This window comes from Hipposideros armiger, unplaced genomic scaffold, assembly GCF_001890085.2.
Source record: "Hipposideros armiger isolate ML-2016 unplaced genomic scaffold, ASM189008v1 scaffold_0, whole genome shotgun sequence".
Taxonomy (NCBI): Eukaryota; Metazoa; Chordata; class Mammalia; order Chiroptera; family Hipposideridae; genus Hipposideros; species Hipposideros armiger.
Genome location: NW_017731350.1, coordinates 1,635,580 through 1,659,169, shown reverse-complemented (window position 1 = coordinate 1,659,169; position 23,590 = coordinate 1,635,580). Strand labels below are relative to the sequence as shown.

General features: G+C 37.9%; 1 protein-coding gene across 3 annotated transcripts in view; it reads left to right on the top strand.

Moving 5' to 3' along the window:
* BABAM2 (BRISC and BRCA1 A complex member 2) overlaps positions 1-23,590 on the top strand; it is a 374,448-nt gene that overhangs the window by 26,769 nt on the left and 324,089 nt on the right. For all 3 annotated transcript variants that reach the window (XR_002125902.1, XR_002125953.1, XM_019658721.1), the window contains exon 3: positions 9,822-9,898. Coding sequence is in view for 1 of the 3 variants with exons in the window: in XM_019658721.1 (XP_019514266.1) it covers positions 9,822-9,898 (77 nt within the window). In the remaining 2 variants the exon portion in view is untranslated. The remainder of the gene's footprint in view (positions 1-9,821; positions 9,899-23,590) is intronic.

Sequence of the window (23,590 nt, the reverse complement as noted above, 5' to 3'; positions counted from 1 at the left end):
CTCTCTCTCACACACACACACACACACACACACACACACACNCACACACACACACACACACACACACACACACACACTTCTTTTTTCCTAAGATTTCCTTCCTGTACCCCAGTAGATTGTCCTACATTCTCACTGGAAAACAGACCATTGACCTGTTGGGTGTAGCCCTTTATGTAACCATCACAGTAATGTTCAACCAATACAAATTTCATTTGGAGAAAAGAAATGTATATCCCTAATCACAAATTTCTGGAAAGCTTTCTAGCTCCACAAGAATAAAAAAGGATTCTTCTATTAAAGAAGAGATGAAGATCATGAAAACACAAGCTGTTTCAAAATGATTTACTATCCTGGGAAAATGTGAACTTGCATATGCAGGTGGCTATGTTGATCCCCTGGGAATAGAAAGTCCAAGTCAAATTACTGTGATTATTACTGAGTCCAGACATAGCACATATGTAAAACAGTGGGTCTGAAACTTGATTGTGCATCAGAGTCACCTGGAAACTTGTTAAAACTAGATAGCATAAAACATCTTCTTACATCTTAATAAAATCAAAACAGGAACATCTGTGTTACCAGTGCCTACATCGAGAAATAAAATATTGGCGATGCCCCAGGAGCCCCCGTGTGCCGTCTCCTAGGCACCGCTCCCTTCTTTCCCCATAGATAAGCCACTGTTCTGACATAGTCATCACTTTCTCTCTTTTCTATAATATTATCAGTACACACACACTATAATTTTTTCTGACTTTGAATTTCAAACAAATGGAATCATACAGTATGTATTCTTTCGTTCATCACTGTGTGTGGGATTCATCTATGTCGTTGCATGTGCTTGTAGTTTATTTCATTGCCGTATATTTAATTTTATGATTGTATCCCAATTTATTTCCCTGTCCTGTGGCAGATGGGCATTTGGGCGCTCAGTTTGAAATTACATTTTAGTTGTTCATTTTGGAGCTATTTCTAAGAATACTGCTGCTGTTAACATTTTTAGAATGTGCCTTTCAGGTTCCAGATCAATTTAAGGAGCACTGTCATCTTTTCATTATATGTCGTTTAACCTACGAACATGTCTGTTTTCGTTATTTTTTTCCCTTTATTTTCTTAAAGATAACTTTCTATGTAGAGACCTTGAGCACATCTTTTGTGACACTTATTTCCATGTATTTGATTGTTTGATATTATTTTCCATGGCATCTTTCTAAATTTTTATTTTTCAACTGATTGTTGGTGGTATGTAGATACACATATACAGTATACAGTTGATTTTTGTGTATGTTCTTTCTGTAGCAACTTTGCTAAACTCCAGTAATACATATGAAGATTTAAAAACTTTTCTACATGCACAGTCCTATATCTGCAAATAAGGTATAGTTTTACTTCTTCCGTTCCAATATTTATACCCTTATTTCCCCATGCTACTCTGTTTGCTAGGACCTCCAGTACAATGTTGACTAAAAGTGGTAAGAGCGGGTAGGTATCCTTGTCCCATTTTCTATCTTAAAGGGAAAAATTTGACATTTTGTTATTTAGTATGATGTTGCTGTAGGTTTTTATGTAATGGCCTTTATCATGTTAAGGAAGTTCCTTTTTATCCTCATTTCAAAGAATCTTTAAAATCATGAATGGATGTTTAATTTTATCAAATACTTATCTTGTACTTATTGAGATAATACTCTTAATGTTCTCTTTTATTTTAACAGAGTGAATTAAATACACGTATTAGAAAAGAAACTTGAATATGAATGGCCTAAGCATCTATCTAAAAAAATTAAAAAATTTCCCCCTCATAGTTAACTATTAAAAATAGTATTTGAGCCCATCATTCCAACTGAAATCATATTTAATTTAAACCACATTTTTGTTTCAAGAAACACCTACTAACATTTAAGAATACTCCCTACCCTAAAGTAGATTTGAAGTTTATCATCTATAAATGGAAATATAGCATAGAAACTGGGAATAACAGTTGATGCCACATGAATTGGCAAACACATTAAAAAATACTTTATAATTGTTAAAACGTGGGCTGAGTCACTTATTTTGGTAATGGCATTTTGAAATCTTATGCTAAGAATTGAATCCATCACTTTCTAGTAGGACCTAGAAATAGATTTCAGGCTTTAGAGGTATAGAGGATATATTTGGTATATCAGGAACATTATATGTCATTAAGTAGATAGTTCCATTCTCCTGGAGAATGATGTAAAAAATCTACCTCAGTGCAATTTTGCTGCTTTAAAAAAAAAAAGATTTTATTGGGGAATTGGGGGAGAAGGGAACAGCGTTGGAGAATCTGGGAAGGGGAACAGACAAGTTGCTGTCCTTTTGGTTCTTCAGTCTCGTTGTGGAGGATGTCGCTTCACTGGCCCAAGTTGGCACCATCATTACGCTCTTCCCAGGTGATGCAGTCGCTCGCCGGCCACTGGATGGCCACTCACGGCGGTTCAGGGCAGCTCACGAAAGCTCATGCTAGCTGCCGGCCAGCCCCACTGCATCCTACGCTGTTGCCAGTGATTCATGGGCAGCCCAGCTCCACGTCGAGCTGTTGTTCACCATCTTAGCTGTAGAGGGTGCAGCATCACTGGCCCAGGTGGGATCCGAACTGGTAGTCCTGTTGCTCAGAGCTGGCGTCCCAAGCCAACTCTTTTTTTTTTTTAATTGGGGAATTGGGGGAGGGGAACAGTGTTGGGGAAGGGGACCAGTCAAGTTGTTGTTCTTCAATCTTTGTTGTGGAGGACGCCAGTCACCATCTGGCTGCCCATCGGCAGCTCGTGGCCTCTAAGCTCAAGGTGCTGTGTTCAATCTTAGTTGTGGGTGGGCGTAGCGGGAATTGAACCAGCAGCCTTGTTATTAGGAGGGCACGCTCTATCCACTGAGCCATCTGAACGGCAGCTCAGCTCAAGGTGCCGAGTTCAGTCTTAGTTGCGGGTGGGCGTAGCCCACCATAGAACAGGCAATCTTGTTGCTACACCAGCTGAGCCATCCTGCCACCTGTTGGCAGCTCAGCAACAGCTCAGCTCGGGCACAGTGTCACTGGCCCATGTGGGAATTGAACCGGTGGCCCTGTTGCTCAGAGCTCGCGCTCTTAAGCCAACTCCTAATCAACGCGCCACTCGGCCGGCCCACTGCTGCTTTCTTTTACCAACTTTAATTCTTGAGTCTCCTTGGAGCATGGCCTAAACTTGACCTAGTGTGTATTGATGTTGTCAAGTAGATGGGCCATAATTCCCTTCTAAGGCTGAGAATGTAAAAATTCTGTGAATTCGACGTTCAAATGCCTTAGTAGATAAAATACCCATTTTGTAGATTACTTAGCTGTTAAGATAGCCCATATCAGTCTTCTAGCTTCTTTACTACTGCATTTCAGTCTAGAAACCGTGATAATTTTGAAACTGATTTAGTCTTGGTGGACTTATTTGATGATAGGTTTAATTCAGAGAAAATAATTCTGTAAAATGAAAATGGGAATATCAGTTAGCAGTTCACTCTAATTTGTGGCTTACTAGTTATTCACCAGGCAATCACTGGTCTTTGAGCCTATTTTGTTTCCCAGTCACCTGTTATTTTAGGTTGCCGAAACTGAAGACTTCCTTCTCAGCTGATGTTGAATATTGTTAGTTAAGCACAAACGTCATTATCAAGAAAACAGGAAGCTGTGTAGGAGAACATGCCAAATGGTAAATTAATAGTCAGGGTAAAGGAAACTGACGTAGACTCAGGGAAGGAACCTTGGAATCATCTACTTTGTTCTTTTTAGATGGCTTGAAGAATAGAGACGGTTTGAATCATTATTTTTTCCCCCAGAAAAATACATCAAATAATAGGTTTAGCATTAAATTAGAAAGCATATATTTTATATTGTCTTAAAAATGCTAATGTCTTAAAGGTTGTATAATATCTTTTTAAAGCTCTGTTAATCCAGATGAATTCTTGACTGTCACTAAAATCATAGAAAGTGTAGTGAAATTGCCAGCTTTTCCTCTTTATGGTGATACTTTATTAATTTTAATCAGATCTCTGTAACTGGAAACAGGTAATACTTTAAAGCGGATTCAAATCCAAATTTACCTTTTACTATTTATTTAAAGAGTTTGCTAAATAAATCAACAGTGTCAACATCTTAGAGCCTGTTTATTGTGAGAGCCTTGTTCCCTTTTGCATCACTGATTTACATGTATACAGTTTTTATACTTATTACTGATAAATAATTTTTTTTCATTAAAACACATGTGGTAGAACACTTTTTGGCAATGTTTTGTCAGCTTTTACATTTCATTATTATACGTACTTAATAAAATATCATTTGTTGAAAAAAATTATAATTCACATTTTTCATAAGGCTTCCCCTTTAATTATTGAGAGATTACTTAGTGTGGTGGTTAAGAAAATGGGCCCTGGAGCCAGACCTCCTTGGTTTGGATCCCAGGTCTGTCACTTACTAGCAAGTTACATATCTTTTATGTGCCTCAGTTTCTTCATCTGTTAAGTGGAGGTAATAATAGCATTTATCTCTGAAGGTTGCTGTGGGCTTAAATAGTTTAGTCTAATTAAAGACCTTAGAGTATTGCCTGCTGGTAATAAATGCCCAACAATTATGGCTGCTGTTGTTATTATTTATTGTGAAAACGGAGTAATTTTAGGTAATGACTTTAAAGTTTGGGTCACATGTGCAGCTCTTCAAAGGGACGGTCTTCCACACGTGATCACACTTTTACCTTTCTCAGAGGTGAGAATGATAATGTCTTTCCAATTCCAGTTAAACCATTAGTTTTCGTCATGAAAAGAGCGCAGACTGGGAACAAGATTTTTGCATTCACCTAGCATCCCTTTATCTCTGTACATAGTTGTTGGAGTATCCCTGTCCTGGACACCAGGGCTCGATGCTAGAGATGTAAAGGTGCTTTAAAGATATGTAGGCCAGGGCCGGCCGAGTGGCGTGTTGGTTAAGAGCTGGCTTGGGACGCCAGAGGGCCCCGGTTTGGATCCCACATATGAGGGCCAGTGACACTGCCCTCTACAGCTAAGATGCTGAACAACAGCTCACCCTGGAGCTGGGCTACCGTGAGTGGCCGGCAGCCAGCGTGAGCGGCCGGCGCTGCTGTCAAGAGGCTGGTGACTGATCTGCCTCGCCTGGGAAGTGCGCAATGATGGTGCCAACTTGGGCCAGTGAAGCAACGTCCTCCACAACTAGATTGAACAGAACAACAGCAGCTTGTCTGTTCTCCATCCCCCAATTCCCCAATAAAAATCTTAAAAAAAAAAAAAAGATGTGTAGGCCAGAGTGCCCTCGGAGGGTTTTCTAATCCCAGTGCTCTTGCTGTGTGCCTGTGAGACCCTCTGGGCTTCACTTTTGTCATCTGTAAAATGACAGTTTTTTAGTTTGTGATTATAAGTATATGCTAGAATTTCATCAGTGCTGGGTGCTTAGCACTCTGCTAAATGCTGTACTAGGACATGAAAAAGTATAAAACAGTTCTTGGCACCAAGAATCTTATGATTTAGATGGGGAAACAGACCACAATTAGAAAATAGATAATAATATTGGAAGTCACATGATTAGATGTAAAATAAGAGACCAGATGGATAAGAGCATGTGAGGTTATTATGTGTAGCATTTTATTGTATCAGTGGTTAGCTGCAGTTTTTGTTATAAAGTCCTAGACTAAACGACCTGATTTGACGCTATCAACAATTCCCATTTGATAATTCCCACTTAGATAATCTGCAGAATGTAATAGTTTAGCTCCCTTTGTTCTCCCATTTTAAAATAGTGCATTCCCAGTATATTGAGGTAATCAGAATATAGTAAAAGACATTTTTAGAGAATAGTTCTTCATCTGACACCTTTTTACATTATAATGCCAAGATATGTTTTTTGTTCTTGTCACTGCTATATTCCCAGCACCTAGCATAGTGCCTGACATGGTAGTAATCACTCAGGAAATATAGTTGAGAGACAAATTTGAAATTACATTTTAATTATCAGCAATAATTTAAATAATTATCATTTAAATTATTTTATTAAACGTTTTTCAATTTGGAATATTGGTTTTCTAAACCAAAGGACAAATTACCATTATACAAATATATTTTTAATGAAGTCGGTAGCTTTTTATTTAGTAGCTTTTTCTTATTTGTGTAAGGAAATTACTTTCTAGATGAATGAACTTCCCCACTGTTATCTGTTACTGACATCTGGCTGAGCCTCAATGGAGACCTTACACCAGTACTGCCCAGCCAAGCCATTCCCAAAATTCTGACACAAAGAACCTGTGAGACACAATACATGTTAAAACGTGAAGTATTTGATATCACATTACAGAGACTTTCATATACTTCACTTGAAGGCTATCAGTAAATCACTTTGCATTCTTTCCTTCTGAAAAGGAATGAAACGTTTTAGAAGAAAAAGAGAAACAAAGCCATCATAGCCAAGTTTCCTTAGTCAAATATAGAAAGGATGTAGTTAGCCTTAAAATATATGATAAAACAGTTCATGTTCATTATAAAATCAAAGCAATGCAGAAAGTCAATCGAAAAAAGTTATCAAAACCAACCGAAATTTTTGCCACATTTTGGTGACCCTCCCTCTGAAATCTGTGTATGGATATAGACACATGCACACATAGATCTATCTTTTCCATAAGTGGAATCATACTATTCATGCGTGTTTTTCAATCTTTCTTAACCCCATGCACTTTTTTTGATTAACAGAAAAACTAATTCTCTCCTTGAGTGCAATTTGAAATTTCACAGTAAATTAAATAACATGACTGAAACTAATTTTAGACAGAGGCCATTTAAGAAGGGGAAACATTTTAGTTTAATCTTAAAGGAGCCTTTAGGTAACATGACTTTGGCTTGTTTCCCGTAAACCTATTTATCCTAGGTAATAGGAAGATAGAGCTTAACAGATATTTGAAATAATTTGCTCAACATTTTATTGTAGGAGAAGCTGAGTGCTCTGCAGGAGAGACTGGCTGATGGAAGCTTAGCCTTTTTTGTGTCACCTTGAGCAGTTTAGCTCTCAGCCCCAAACTTGTAGTTGTTCTCAGCAAAACAGAGGCCCTGCAATTAACGGGAGATTAGCCATTTTAACTTGGTTATGCTCTTTGGGGACTATTACCCCTCCACCCTATCCTCACTTCAAGTGTTCCAACAACATATATAACACTCTCTCAGGTGAGTTTTGTTAAATTTTGGCTAGCCCACCCATTAATGTGGCTTTGTTTCCATGTGTAATTTGGTTATCCTGTCATGCTTTATACTCCTGATTTCCCTTCTCACTGAACTTGCTCCTCCCCTAGTCACCATTACTGAGTAAATCTATTTGTGTCCATCTCCACTGCTGCACCCTAGGCTGTCTATCATCATTCTTGCCCGAAACGGACTCCTGTCTGGTCTCCCCATTTCTGTTTTACCTTTTTACAGTCTCTTTTCCCATAACGTAGACAGGGTGATCTTGTAGAAGCATTGAATCAGGTAATATTACTCTTAAAACCCTCCTTCGTGCTCGGAATAAAACCTGAGTTCATTGCCAGCACCTACAAGGCCCTGCAGTTTTGGCGCTCGCTTACCCCTTGTCCTGATCGTGTGCTGTTCTCTCCTTCATTCACTCAGCTCTAGCTGCATTGCTCACACTTACAAGATTTCTTCCCCCAGATATATCAGACTCCATCCTGCCTGCACACCTTTGCACCTCCTGTTTCCTCTGCCGGGAACACTCTTCCCCAGAATTTTGCGCAGTTGGCACAGTCATGTTATTCAGGTTTGGGATTTCACCCCCAGAGGTCGTCCCCAATCTTCCAGTGTAATGTAGCTCCTGTTCTAGGGCAGCATCCCATTTTCTTCATAACAGTCAGCAACCTTAAACCATCTTTATATACTTGTCTCTTGTTTATCGTTTCTACCCTTGCCAGAATTGAAGTTCCATGAGACTGTAGATCTTGTCTGTCTTGTCCACCCTGTATTCCTACCACACAGAACAATGCTCAATAAATGTTATCGAAGTGAAACAAATCGGAATGAATCACTCACATGGAGAAATGTCCTTTTTCACACCCTGAGGTGGCTGTAACCGGCCATTTACATAGTGAGGGAGGAAGGTGAAGGGGCACAGCACAGAAAGAAACCCTTATTTTCCCAGTCCTGGTTAAAGCCAAAACTAAATCACATAAAATATGGCCCAGCAGTGAATGCAACAGTTCAGAAACTCATTTCACACTGAAGAAGGACTTCTTCAAACAAACTAGAATCAGATTAATCCTGAGGATTTCCTGTACTATTAATAACTTCTGTCGTTAAGCTACTTGATAGATAATTGCATATTCGAGCCCCAAGACACTTGATTATGAATGGTGTTTTGTTGTTGTTATTTGTTTTTAAAGATTTTAAAGTGTTTGTTGAATGTAAGAAAAATTCTTAGTGTTGCTTGTAGGGTCATTTCTGTCATTGGATTTTACTTTATATTGTGTAATGCTATAATGTATGTGTTTTTCATGTTTTCAAATAACTACTGTGCTGAGAAAAGATTATATTATAAAGGAGATATTTTACTTAGTAAAATGTGCCCTGAAGAATTTTTTATATTGAAAGGTAAAGGAGGATGTGTTCTTAAAACCTGTGAAAAATTAAAATATGTTAGTATGCAATTACTAGTACAACTTTGTTGTGTAGTTTATAGACTGATGTTTTTGTTGGCCCCTAAAGATAAAGAGTAAACCAATCTAGTTAATTATGTTAAACACACCTGAGTTAAAGTGTTTGTCTGGTTCTTTTCTTTTTCATATTCAAATAGTTTTGGGAAAAAGAAATAGTCAATCTAATATGAGGTCTGAGTTAGATTTTTTAGAGCCAGCATTTCTCAAATTTATTCTCGAATGACTGTTGCCCTTCAAAGTGGACATTTAGTGAAGTTGTATGTTTATTCTAACAATGCTCCCATTCCTTAAACAACTTTTATAGGTTCTTTTTCAGAACTGTTTCATAGCAGGTTTTGAAATTAGGAAAAAAATTAGCCTTCTTGCTTTACTTTATAAATTAAAAACCTCACTTTTTAAAAACAAAATGAAGACAGACACCTTCCTCAATCTTCATATTAATATTTTATTAATTTATGAAGCCAATACTGCTATTGAGCAGTTGAAGTTATGACTTGTAAGATCATGAAAGATATCTCATAAAGTAAATTCGTGTAAGGAACAAAGAACATTGTATAACTTTGTGAAGTAATAGATTAAAAAAAAAACCAAGCTGTTGAGACCTAGGTGACTAACTCTCCCCTTTTTAAATTTGCATTTTATCTTAAACTGAGTACATCGTGCTCTCCTACAGATGTAAGTTGTAGAGTGCCAAATCTAGAGGAAGCGCCTTACCTTCAGGGAAAGAGAGAAAACCATCTGGTACCAGGAAAAGGCCAAAAGTGGGCTCTTTTTAGTACTGAGTGAAAGCTAAGAATCTATATTTAAAATGTAACCATAAAATACTCTTGTTTCACAGTTCTTGGTGTCAAAGACTACAGACCTCTTTTGGATGATAAACCTATTTTAAAAGAGGGACACACTTCTTTGAGAAAAATAGTTGAAGCAGTACTGGTGTTTGTGGCTAGAAGACATATAAGTTTTATTGTGAGATAAGTGAATTATTTGTGTTAGGACAGGTCTTATTGTCTTGGCCTCCATGACCATTAAGGGTTTTTATTTTGTTCTACTAGCCAGTGTTTTAATCTTCTATCTGTAGAGATCACTGTTTATTTACTGTAATAAATATCATAATAATGTGGATTTTTTTTAAAACTTTTTTTTTTTTTAAAGGTGTACATCATTGACTCCTGGACCCAACTGTGACCGATTTAAACTGCACATACCTTATGCTGGAGAGACCCTAAAATGTAAGTAAACGATGACCATTTTACTGAAAATGTTGATTACAGTGCTAGTTATTAGGCTTTGTGTTTTAGTTTTTATTTCCGGTTGTTACATGTTACCTTCTAAGATATTGATCACTAGGTTTCCCCACTTTTTAAAACTTTGTCTTTCAATCCTAAGTTGTGATCAAATAGGCACACACATGTTATCTCTTTTGTAGCAAAGGTCAGAAATGCAAATAGCTACAAGGGCCAGATTGGCAACATGAATGATGGGAGCTACCAGTTTGGGGTAGCCTACCCCGTCTCGTCTCGAGAGACTGCCTCTATTGATTTATTGAGAGAAGGTGGAAATCTGACTTTTTTTGTGAATTGTCAGTTTTAGATGTTGGCCACCTTTTCAAAATTAAAAACTGTGGGCCAACATTTTGCAGGCCAAACCAAATGCATGTGGGGACTGGCTTTGGCCTCAGTGAATAGTGTGCAAGGCCTACTGCTGGGCTTTGTCCACCATGGACAGCGTCTGCTTAGGCTGCATCCTGATACCTTTGTCTGCCATTATCACCAGTGCTGCAGCTCTAGCCTCATGGGGAAATGATGGTAGCTTTGGTTGTTTAGTATCAACCATTTCATCAGGAATTTTCTCCCTTTAACTTATACTATGGTGAACAGGGTACTAAAGCCTCTCTATTTGTAAAAAGAAGAATAAAGAACATTAAAGATATGACAGATGAGTAAACAGTGCCTTTCAGACCGTGGACTGTGTGTTTCGTCATAGGCCAGGAGGGATCACGTCTTAGTATTCTGTAGAATTATTTACTTTATATTAATTTACCAATGCAACAGAAAGTGAAAAATCTGTGACATGGTGACTTGTTAACCTTGCGTCATTAGGCTATACTCTGGAAACCTTGAAATACAAAAGAATTTCACCTGTTTGAGGTAGTAGGACAGATTAGGTTGCTACTTTAAAAAGAATTGATTTAAAAGAAATGATCAAAGCAAATCATTCACATGGTTAAAAATGTAAATAGTTCAGAATTTTTTTTAATATATGAAAGCAGTAGTCCTCTGTCCTATTTCTCCCCAGTCCTAGTCCTTCTTCCCAAAGGAACCACTTGAATTTTTAAAACATTGTTTCAGTGTTTAGTTCTTCTGGGGATGACCCATATATCTAAATAACATGCTTATGCTTCTGTTTCTTGACTTATCAATTTTAGATATTATGATCTTTTGATTTCCTGCTCTGATCCACAAGGCATCAGGCTGTTTTCATGGCACTCTTTATCTTTCTCTTCTCCTCTTTAATTTAATTATATCACCACTATTGGTTCTTGGGTTGGGTACCCTGTAGCTTTAAAACATTTTTTTTTTAAGGATGACCTTAAGCATTGTGTTGCACAGTTAAATGAACAGCCCATCAAAGTTGTTAATAAGTGCCTGGCCCACAGTCGGCACTGTTGTCACTTAAGCACAGCCTGTGCCGTGACGATGGACACTTAGTGTACTTTTGTTTAGTTTCCCATTAGCCATAGTAGTGTCTTCTGGCTCCCCGCTTTGTAAGATGAAGATATTAGCCCCTGCCCTTTCTTCCATTCCTCTTCCTTCACCTCCCAACGTTTGTTTTCTGTTATTTTCCTTTTGCATTTTCAAGATTTTAACTCACTGTCTCTTCTAAATCTGTGATTGTCTTTTGTGCTTTGTCTATCAGTTGCTTTAATGATTGCTCTGCAGGCCTGTTTCTGCGCAGTTAACACTATGGGATTTACCTTTATCATTCTCTTGGATTTGGCCTTGTTTTGTAGAATCTATGTATTGAAATTCTATGTTTTGTAGAGTTATATCTTGGTAAACAGGTTACGCCTTTATCTCCTGGAACATAGTCTCAAATCACTTGCTTGGATCCACTCCTTCCTCCACCCTCCCACCTTTCCTGTGATTCTTCTGATAACTTTATTACCCTGGTCATAATTAGGTATCTGAATTCCTAAGAGCTTTTTCTTGTTCTTGCTCTCTGTTTCATGACATCTTGTTCTTATTTAATGAATACAGTATCTTAAAAGTTTTCAAAGGATATAGAGTTTTTAAAATTTTTAAAGTTTTCTTAATTATTTTAATTTCCCCCAGGGATTATATTTCTGTTTGGTTATCTTTTTCCCCCCCTCTATTGTTCTATAGTCTTTGCTCAAATAAAAGGTGGTTTTTGGCTGTCCATTTATATTTAAGACAGATGATAAAACTCTGATTGGGGCTTCTGTGTAGGCCGGCTTACTGAGTGGGCAGGTTAATGGTGGGCCGGCTGTTAGTCTGAGGAGCCCCTATGTGTCACATTTTAGAGTTAACTGTTGTAGCTCTCCCCCAAATGGTTTGTTCTGTTTCTTTGGAAAATCTATCCCCCGACCCTAGTTTTTTCCCCTGGTGTTATACATTTTGCCATTGTGTCAATTTTGAGGGGAGTGGGTATTGTGGATGAAAAAAAGGGGTTCTGAGGAAAGTAACCCTGCAGGGTGATCTAATCATAAATTCCTAACTGGGCAGGTCATGGTGGTCACACCCCAGGCATATAATTTCTTTAGTGAAAGGTTTTAAGCCAGTCTTGTCCATTGTTCTTTTAATCTAGGTTAACACACCTTTGAAACACTTCAAGAGTATACATAATCTTGTTAACTATTTTGTAATCTAATTCCCACCTTGCTTTCTCTAATCTCCCTTATGTCCCTTCCTTAATTTCAAATGCATAAAAAAAGCTGCAAAACTGTTATTCTGCTGGAGCATTTGAGATCTTGCTCCCCAGCATAGACTATGTCATCAGTTTGGCTCAAAAGAACTCCTATAAAAATTCTCTACAGCTTTGGACATTTCTTGTATTGACAGAATATAGATTATTCCTTGTGGAGCTTTTAATTATAAATCTCCCTGTTCTTAGCCCATGTCTAATTTTGCCTCTCCTTACACCGGATGACTCCCAAATTTTTGTGGCTTTACCAGGACAGATGGCTTCCTCCTCATCAGTAGCCTCTTCCTCACATTATTGCCGCCAGAGCTTTCTCATTAAGTACTATTCTTCTGCCTTCTAGGAATTTGTTGAAATGTCTCACTTACCAATCGCTACTCTCTTCTCTTCCTCTTCTCTTTCTTGTTGTTTTGGATTTTTATTCTTCTGTTTCTTCACTGTCATTTAATGGGAGGGTAGTCTTTCATTGATTATAGTACACAGCTTGATCTAAAGTTTCTCATTAAATCCCACTAAAAACTTATGGTTCTTGGTTTAAAGTATAGTTTTAACCACGGCTGAATCAAACTATTTGGAGCTTATAGTAATTTTATTTTATAACTTTAAGCTTAGTGAAGTTAGAGATGGAGACTGTTTTGTTTATTAAATTATATCTTCAGTCTCTAGCACAGTAAAGATATTCAATTAAATATTTGTTGAAGGAATGAAATGAATGCATGGATGAATTAATGAATCTTAGTGTTCAGATTTTTGTTGGTTGAAGTATAATGTTATAAAGAATGACATTCTGTTACTTGTATCAGCTTTTTCCAACAGAAATTCAGTTTTTAGAAGTTATTTATTGTACAAGAAATTTATAATTGGAACACTGCTCTTAAAAATTCAGAAAGCAGGAAGGACATACAGTACTTTGCAGCTTTGGAGTCTATCAATTTGTCTTTATAAATTTTATTCTGCCTTCTCACAGGAGGTTAATGAAAATAGCATGTAACTAAATTTTATATTTCAGAATACTTTATATATTGGAAAACAGTTCTATAAATGTTCATCTGTGAATAAAGGAAATTTTGTGCAGTTAATGATAATGAGAATGAAAGACAAAGGAGAGGGCATATTTCTACTCATGAATTTATGAATTGATTCCTACAAGAATTGATTCCCACATTCAAAATTAAATAACTGAAATAAAAAAGACCAGATTATAGTACATTAGGAATGACGTTATTGTTTCCTCAGCTCTTTTAATGTGAAGAGACAATTCTTCAGTGTTGGGGCAGTGAAAGAGTTACCAATTTGTATAAGATTCTTGTGGAAAATATCAAAGGATAGCTGAATTAAAGAGAAGTCCTTGAATTTCATGATTGTAGAAGAGAGAACTGTACTTACTTAAAGGGGATTGGAAAAGTGAATCTTGAATGATCAAGGTTGATTTAAGTAAAATGCATGTTAAAGTCTAGGATGGTGCCACTAAAATGCGTGAAAGTTTACCAGTTATAGCAAAATTCACAGAGAAAGATCAGTGAGCTTCATATAAATGCATAATTGTAAAAATAGCCACCCTCATCACGATCTATAGCACTTAATTCTTGAAGAAATTATTGTGTTTATGTTTTTTGTACCCTATTTATTTAGGGCAGGAAATAGACTGTTTTGCTCATGCTTTATTTCCAATCTCTAGTGTATTGCCTAACATTTAGAGAGGCACACTAAGTGTTTGTGGAATGAATGAACCATGTTTATTCTTTGGATCTGGCAATGGTGAAGTTTGATAAGAAAGTGACAGAACTCTGAAGTATTCTTAGTTTCACAAGCTCATTGAATAACACTATTTATATAACTATAAAGAGAGATAATTGAAATATTATAAGTTATATTAAGCAAGTCTGTGGCTGGTAAATCAAATGGTTTGCTAATATTGTTTTCAAATTTGAAATGATTTTTTATTTAAAATTTCTGTTTTTCATACTAACAATTTACTTTAATCAGGGACTGTTTGGTTACAAGAAACCCATTGGAACAAACATAAATGAAAGAGTGTGTCTTTATAAGAAGTTAAATGAATTCCATGGTGCCCAAATATGGGAAGTGCAGCTACTCCTCACAGGCACTGGAATCAGGGCCTGGAAAGATGGCAGACACCACAGTAGCCAGTCAACATCTGTATCCTCGTTTGTCTGTGGCTTTCTCCTGCAACATATTCTGTTGTCACTAGAGTCACTTTGTTCTTTCCCCCCAGATTTCTGTTTCTCCTTACATAGAGTAGAAATGGCTTCCTGAGCCCCTTAAGTGGTGACTCAGTTCAGGGCCCCCAGAGACTGCCTCTGGTCTTGGAACCTAAATTCCTGGAAGAGAGAGGGTCTGATTGGCAGCTTGGGCTGGATGTCCACGTGTGATCCAGTCATATGGTCAAGGGTTCTGGGTCATGTATTATCAGCCTGGTTACTAGAGGCCAGTTTAGCACAAGGTCAGCGTGGACTTCGGCAGGTATCTATTCTACTTTCTCGGGAATTCTTTCTAAAGAGCTTCCAAATAAAACTAGAGACATTTTCCACTTTAACAATAGAAGCAATACCATTGTTTATCATCTGAGAGGAATGATGAATATTTCAAAGCCATTTGTGAAAGAGTGAAGAAGCCCTTCCAAGAAATTATCTCCAAAGATTTTCAAGTTGACTTTTGTAGAAAAAAAGCCTTCGTTCGGAGGAAAAACTGGAAAAAAAAAAGATTATGATTTGGATAACATTCCCATGTTCTCAGAGGAGCAGTGTAAGTAACTGTTCATTTCCAAGGCTTCAATATAATATATCACTAAATCTAAATTTTTATTTTTGGAGAATGATTACAGCAAAATGAAGCTAATCTTGGAACTGCTATTTAAATGGAATGCACCATTTAATTAACAGTGGTCAAACATATGCAAAGATTTTTATAGGCACATTGCAGTAGTGTTTCAGAACTTCTGCTTTCCTGAATCGTGAAATCAACTTCATTTCTGATCCTATCCCAAGTGGTTTGGCTGCTGTGCGTGTGCATGTGGGTGCGTGTGTGTATGTGTGTGCATGTGTGTACGTGTGTGCATTAACACAGTGCTTCTTGCATCTCAGGTTTGTTATACTTTTGCCTTAACCAGTTACCACAGTAAACTAAAAAAGCTCTTGTTTTCCTGCCCTTTGCCCTCCAAAAGCTTACTTGTGCAGCGCTGTGTAGAGATATTCAAGAGCTTGACACTGGTGGCTGTCAAATACACTCACCACCAAACTGGGCACCTGAAGGCTGCAGTAGTGCTGTGACATTTGTTGCACCAGCTGGAAGAGATATTGAAGTTCTGTTGAGTTACTCTTATCTGTATGAATTTTGCACTTTGTTTGGTTTATCATTATCCCTTATATTTTGAACTTTGGCCAATAGGTCCAGAAGGTGGTTGCTGTGGCTATAGCTGTTGGCAATTTTGTTGGGATGACAATGTTATTTTATGAAAAATTTCATGTATTGTTGAAAAGAAATAATCCGTTTGGCAAACATTAACCGAGTAAGTGTTCTGCTTTAACCCTTTCTCCCTTCCTTTTTGTAATTCAGTGCCTGAATCCCTCAGCCTGGCATTCAAGGCCATCACAGTTGCCAGCCCAGCTTCTCAGCCCCCTTCCGTTGGAGCTCGGTTGACAATAATCCAAATTAAAAACCTACACAAGTGATTTGTTTATTGTACTTTTCAAATACCCTGCCTTTTCTATTTCTGCTTTTGTTCACTCTTTTGGCTTCAGTAGGATGGACCAAGGAAACAATAAAACAGCCTTACCGTTTTGTGACATATTTGTTTCTTTATTTGCACTCACAAACCTGCCGCTCTAATGGACGTGCACTCCCGGAGGCTCCTTGGCTGGCACTCTCCTGGACTCCAAGATCACCTGCAAGGAAAGTGGGAGTTGACCATTTATCCTATGACTTGTAACAGTTGAGCTAAGTAAAAAGTTGGACACTGTGTCAATGGATTTAGTATTTTCATCATGCTGAAAGGCATTGTAATTTTCCTTGGTAGCATAGTTCATTTTGCCTTATTTTTATCTTTTCTAAGGATTCATTTACTTAAAGATTATTATCTAGCATTCAGGGTATTTTTAGAGGCTAATTAGGGAGGCTGGTCACCTTTGATTTAGTGAATGTTCTAAAAATGCTCATTGAAAGGCAAGTAAGAAGTGCTAATTTTGTGGATTAGGCATTATCTCTCCCTTAGATTTTGAGGATTTCTTTGTTCTAGTATTTCAGAATATTTTATTTTCTTGTAATTCATGGAATGTTAGAAAAAAATAGGAATTAATATTGACTTAAATTTGTAAAGTCAACTTAGTTATAGTTCATATACACACACGTATAAAATCTGTCTTTGATGCTGATTATAGTTTATTAAAAATGATATAATTACTAAACTAACTTACTGAACATTTATTTTATAGAGTTCAGTTTATTTTATATATGATCTCATTTAATCACATAGTAACTGAGATTTAAATTTATAGCCTACTTTTTATAGTAACTTTATTGAGGTGTAATTTACATGCAATAAAATATACCAATTTTAAAAATGTGTACAGTTAACATACGTTTGGCAGCTGTAAACACCTTTGTAACTACACCACAATTTTCATTCCCCCCAAATATAGAACATTTCCTTCCTTCCATAATCCAGTACCCTCTACCACCATCCCCCCAATCCTTGAAACTTAATGTTCTCTCTGAAATTATAGAACAGTTTTCCTATTTTAGACTTTCATATAAAGGGAATCATATACTCTGTAGTTTAGGTGTATGGCTCCTTTCATTCAGCATGTTTTTGACATACAACTGAGTCTTGTCTATTGATCTTGGATCGTGCAATCTTAGTAAGCTCATGTATAAGTTATAGTACCTTGTATGTAAATTCTATAGGATTTTCTACATAGAAAATTGTCAGCTGTGAAAAATGACAGTTTTATTTTTTCCTTTCCAGTCTGAATGCCTTTTTATTTTTTTTGCCTTAGTGCACTAGGAATACGCAGCATCTCCTACGTATTGTTGAATGCAAGTATTGGGAGCAGACATTCTTGCCTTGTTCTAGATTTTAGGGGAAAAGCATTTAGTCTTTTACCATTAAGTGTAATGTTGGCTGTGTATTTTTCACTGATGCCCTTTATCAGTTTGAGGACGTTGCCTTTTATTCCTAGTTAGTTGAGAGGTGTTTGTTTTGTTTTAAAATCAGGAATGGTTGTTGGATTTTGGCAAATACATTTCTTCATCTATTGAGACAATCATGTGGTTTTTTTGTTGTTGTTACTAATATAGTGGATTTTATTGATTGATTTTTGAATATCCAGTTTACCTTGCATCTCTAATATAAACTTCAGTTGGTCAAGACATACTAGTCTTTTTATATATTGTTGGATTTGATTTTATAAAACTTTCTTTAGAATTTTGCATTTATGTTCATGAATGATATTGATTTATAGTTTTCATTTAATGATTTTTACTCGTTTGGCATCATAGCAAAGCTGACTTAAGGATAGAATGGTTGTGACAAAAATCCTTTTCTTCATTTTTTTCTGAATAGTTTGTGAGGAATTCATATTATTTCTTCATTAAATGTTTGGTGCAATTTTCTGGTGAAACCATCTGGGCCTGGAGTTTTCTTTGTGGGAAGGTTTTAAAGTATAAGGTGTGATGAGACAATACAATGAATGTTTAAATAAAAAAAAAATTTTTTTACAGTAAAAGACACATTGCCATTAATCCCCCTCAAAATACTCCCTCTCTCTTTGAACACACTTATCCCATCTTTCTTGCCACTTTCTGAAGCAGTTCTGAAAGTCCTCTTTCATGAATGTCTTTAGTTACATGGTTGTGGCTGTCTCTGTGTCCTGAATCATTTCAAAACATTAACCTTTCATGATCATTTTGACTTTGGGGAAGAGCCAGAAGTCGCATGGTGCCAGCTCCAGTGAATAAGGTGGATGAGGACACATGGTAATGTTTTTATTTGACAGAAATTGCCATACTAGGAGCTATGTGTGTCACGGAGCCTTTCCGTTGTGATCAAAACATATGGTGAATGCTGCTGCCGAGTCCCATCCAACAGAAAAGCAGGGATCTTCAATATGGGAAGTGGTGCTGCGAACCTTAGTAACTGTGTGACAAGGTTCAGCTTGTTCAGTGCAGTCAGTTGGATGTGAGCTACAGTTGAGAGAAGGTGTGTTTTAGAGTGTGCCGTAAATCATGAATCACGAACAACGCATTAACATGAAATGGGCAAACGGTTTCATGCTCCATCGTGACAACACTTCGTGTCACACATTGCTTCTGGTATATGGCAGTTTCTGTCAAATGAAAACATTGAAGTATGTTCTCATCCACCTTATTCACTGGAGCTGGCACCGTGCAACTTCTGGTTCTTCCCCAAAGGCAAAATGACCATGAAAAGTAAATATTTTGAATTGATTCAGGACATCGAGGCAGCCACAACAGCGCAATTAAAGACACTCATGAAAGAGGACTTCCAGGACTGCTTCAGAAAGTGGCAAGAAAGATGGGATAAGTGTGTTTGAAGTGAGGGGGAGTCTTTTGAGGGGGATTAATGACAATGTGTCTTTTACTGTAATAAAAAAAAATTTAAACATTCACCATATTTTTTGATCATACCTTGTACACATTCAATTTCTTTAGTAGATGTAGAACTAATCAGGTTATCTATTTCATCTTGAGTGAGTATTGGTAGTTCATATCTTTAAAGGAATTTGTCCATTTCAAGTAAGTTGCTGAATTTATTGGCATAAAGTTTTTCATAATCTCTCTTTTTTTAAGAAAAAAATATGTAAAATCTATAGTGATTCACATCTGCTTTTCCTGATATTAGTAATTTGTTTTCCCTCCCTTTTAAAAAAATTTACCGGTCTGGCTAATTTTTCGCTTTTATTCATCTTACAGAACCAGGTTTTGGTTTCACCCATCTTCTTTGTTGTATTCATTGATTCCCATTCTGATCTTCTCTTACTTTAGGTTTACTTGCTCTCCTTTTTCCAGTTTGTTAAGATGGAAGTTGAGGACATTGATTTGAGATCTTTCTTTTCTAGTATCATCAGTGTATAGTGCTCTAAATTTCTAAGTACTGCTTTAGCTGTATCCCATTGGTCTGGATACATTGCATTTTTATTGTAATTCATCATATTTCTAACTTCCCTTTTGATTTCTTTTTTGACCCATGGATTATTTGGAAATGTGTTATTTAGTTTACAGAATTTTCTGGATTTTTTAGGTATCTTTCTTTTGTCGATTTTGAATTTAATTTCATTATGGTCCGAGAACATACTTTGTGAAACTTACATTCTTTTTTTTTTAAAGATTTTTATTGGGGAATTGCGGGAAGGGGAACAGACAAGTTGCTGTCATTTTGTTTTCTTCAGTCTAGCTGTGGAGGATGTTGCTTCACTGGCCCAAGTTGGCACCATCATTGCACTCTTCCCGGGCGAGGCAGATCAGTCGCCAGCTTCTGGACGGCCGCTCACTGCGACTGCTGGCCGCTCTCGCTGGCTGCTGGCTACACACGGTAGCCCATGGCAACCCACCTGCCATCGCCGGCGACTCATGGCAGCCCAGCTCCAGGTCGAGCTGTTCAGCATCTTAGCTGTAGAGGGCAGTGTCACTGGCCCTCATATGTGGGATCCGAACCGGGGCCCTCTGGCATCCCAAGCCAGCTCTTAACCAACACGCCACTTGGCCGGTCTGAAACTTACATTCTTTTAAATTTATTGAGATTTGTTTTATGGCCTAAGATAGGGGCTATTTTAGTAAATGTATAACATCTTTTGAAGGTACAAAGTTGATGTCAGTACATGCCTACATTTCTATTAATTATCTTTGCTTTTCAGGGTGATTCCTCCTTTTTTCTTTTTCTTTTTTTTTTAAAGATTTTATTGGGGAATTGGGGGAGGGGAACAGACAAGTTGCTTTTTGTTTTATTCTTCAGTCCAGTTGTGTAGGATGTTGCTTCACTGGCCCAAGCTGGCACCATCATTGCGCTCTTCCTGGGTGAGGCAGATCAGTCACCGGACTCTGGACGGCCACTCACAGCGGCTGTTGGCCGCTCACGCTGGCTGCTGGCTACACACGGTAGCCCATGGCAACCCACTGCAGCAGGGGGCTGTAGCCTATGCTGACGCCGGCGACCCATGGCTGGCCAGCCCTAGGTCGAGCTGCCGTTCACCATCTTAGCTGCAGAGTGCAGTGTCACTGGCCCTCATATGTGGGATCCGAACCGGGGCCCTCTGGTGTCCCAAGCCAGTTCTTAACCAACACGCCACTCGGCCGGCCCCTTTGTTCTTTTTTTTTGCAAGATTATGACACTGGCAATAGTGTCTTCAGGTCAGAAAAGAGGGACTCATACTTTTGCGGAGGAGCTGAAGCAGAGGTTTTTAAATTCTGGTCTGACCTGAGAATGAAGGGTACTTAGGACCGTAGGTTCTTAATGGAGGTGTGTAGAGGCCCAGATGCCCTTCTGTTTGTTTTGACCTCGTCACTTTTCCTTCTTATTTTGGCCCTTAAGAACATTGAATTGCCCTCATCTATAGGGCATTTCAGACAGAAGTTGGCATAAGGCCTTTTGGGACATTATATGGCCCAAATGGCAAAGACACTCCTGATCACTTCGGGTTGCACGGCAGGCTTTATGTGGTATTACCTGATAGTTGATCTCTATTGATTTTCACTGGATCATTAGAGGAAATAATTGGGATTTTATATTTTAATTGTCCCAAAAGATACAAGCCATGTCTTAATTTCTAGTATATGGCATAATTCATATTAACTTGTATATATTGATTCTTAAGAAATCTATCCATCTTTTTATATGTATTTATATGGCAGATATGACTGTTTGTTTCTACTGAAATTAAAAAGTGATATAACCAGCCTATTAATTCTTCATAGACTAGTGCTTTTAATACTGTTCCCAGGCTGCAATCAAACCTCGAACTTATTGAAATCCTTCTTCACATTTCCGGAGTCAGGCAAGATACTCATCTTTTGGGTCTTTAGCCAGTTCTATATCAGCATATAGAAAAGAAAACCAGCAGTGGCTTTACCCTTCACATTTCCCTTTTGATACCGTTCACACCAACATCACTAGTAACAACCCACCAAAAACCAAACCAAAACAAAAAAAAACCTTGTTTTTTTTCTGCCTTTGGCTGCAGGGCTAGGTTGTAAAAGGCAGAGAACAAAACGTTTTAGTAGAATCATGTGTTTAGCAATGGGGAGTTAGAGCCATTAAAAAAATAACTTAACCAAAAATACGACAAAATAGAAGAGTAGCTGCTAGAGGATTTAGGAAGTTCCAGGGCATTTTGTAGAGATTCAGGATTTCAGATGAAGACCAAATACATCTAACTCGTGGAAGGAATGAGGGGATAAGGGAAGGAAGACATGAATGGGAATAGAGTCAGCTTGAAGATTAAGAGAAAGGATTAAAAAAAAATGTTCTTACACAGTCTGAATAAAATTTGTTTCCCCCTTCCTTGGGCCTTAGAAATCAGAATCTTTTCATATTAGTGTCATTCGATATGGTAGCCCTGTTTGACAGTGGTGCTGTAAGCCTAAGAGGATGTGGTTGCATTCAGCATCCAGAAAAGCACCACGCGTCTCTAGTTAGCTCTTCCTTTGTGCTGATGCCTGAACCTCTCCATCTGGAGAAGTGCCAATTTGCCACTAAATTTAAATAAATAAGAACATTTCTCATCAATAGGGGTGGCAAATTTAGCCCCTCTTTAGAGCACTGAGCAATTTATGACCATATGTTAAATACCATAAAACAGCTTTAAAGACTTGGTCCCCGGCCACTGCCAGATTGCTCCGTAGGAGTACAGCAGCGCTGCGAGGGGCTGGGACTGCTTCCTCCGGCCCCGGAGTCCTCCGAAACGCACGGATGTCACAGCCAGAGGGGCCTGTTTTCAAACATTCCCTTTATAAAGGTGAACTACGAAAAGATTCCATTTTGGCATTTGGGTGCAAAGAAGGCAAGACTTCTTTTTGATTCTTAAGGGTCAAAATTAGTATGGAGAGTGTTGTGTGGGAGAATGAGCAACTTGGCAGCAGTGAGTCCAGAAGGCGAGTCTAGGAATAGGTAACAGATATCCTACTCGCTCTTTTTCTTGGAGCGTGAACTGGACTCTCACAAAGCACAAGCACACCAAATATCACATGTTTCTCAATTGTTTTCCTTTTGCCAGTTTTTTTATGGGATGAATATTAATGTTAAAAACAATTTTTCAAATTCTGTCTCATTGGGCTGCCAATAACAATGATTTCTTTTCTTCCAGGAGTATGACTCATTATTTGGTGAACTCCAACTATTAGTTTTTCTTCTTAACCATCATCACAGCCTGTGAATCATTTATGGCATTCAGTGGGCTCATGGCTGAGAGAATGAAGACGTGTGCCAGCAAACATGTGATTTTTGGTCAAGTAGTGCTGTCGGGCCTTAGACAGACTTTTAACACATGGGAGGCAACCGCTGGTTCAGGCAGGGGCAGTGTTGTAAATAGGAATAGGCACCAAAAAGCGTTGTACAAGATTTTTCTGACTGTCCTCTCGGAAGGATAACTCTTCCTACAAAGGAAGATGATGAAATTTGGCTGTCAAAGGTCCAGGATTCCTAGCTTTCTTGACTGTAAGTGCCAGCCTGAGGGCTGATTTCCTGTCAGTTCCTGTGTGGTTTGCACTACATCTGCTTTGCAACAGATCAGTATTTTAGGTCATCTATCATAACTGCTGTCCTGTGAATTCTTGGCAATTTGATCCCAGCTTGCAGAGGGCAGCTGGTATACTTCTCTAGAAGTGCAGCTGGAGCGCCCGTCTCCCTCTTCCTAAGGCCAGGAAGCACACTATTGTTAGTCCTTGCTGCTTTCTTTCTTTGAAAGAATAAAAATCTTCAAACTTTGGCAAATTCTAAAAGTGCTAGGTAG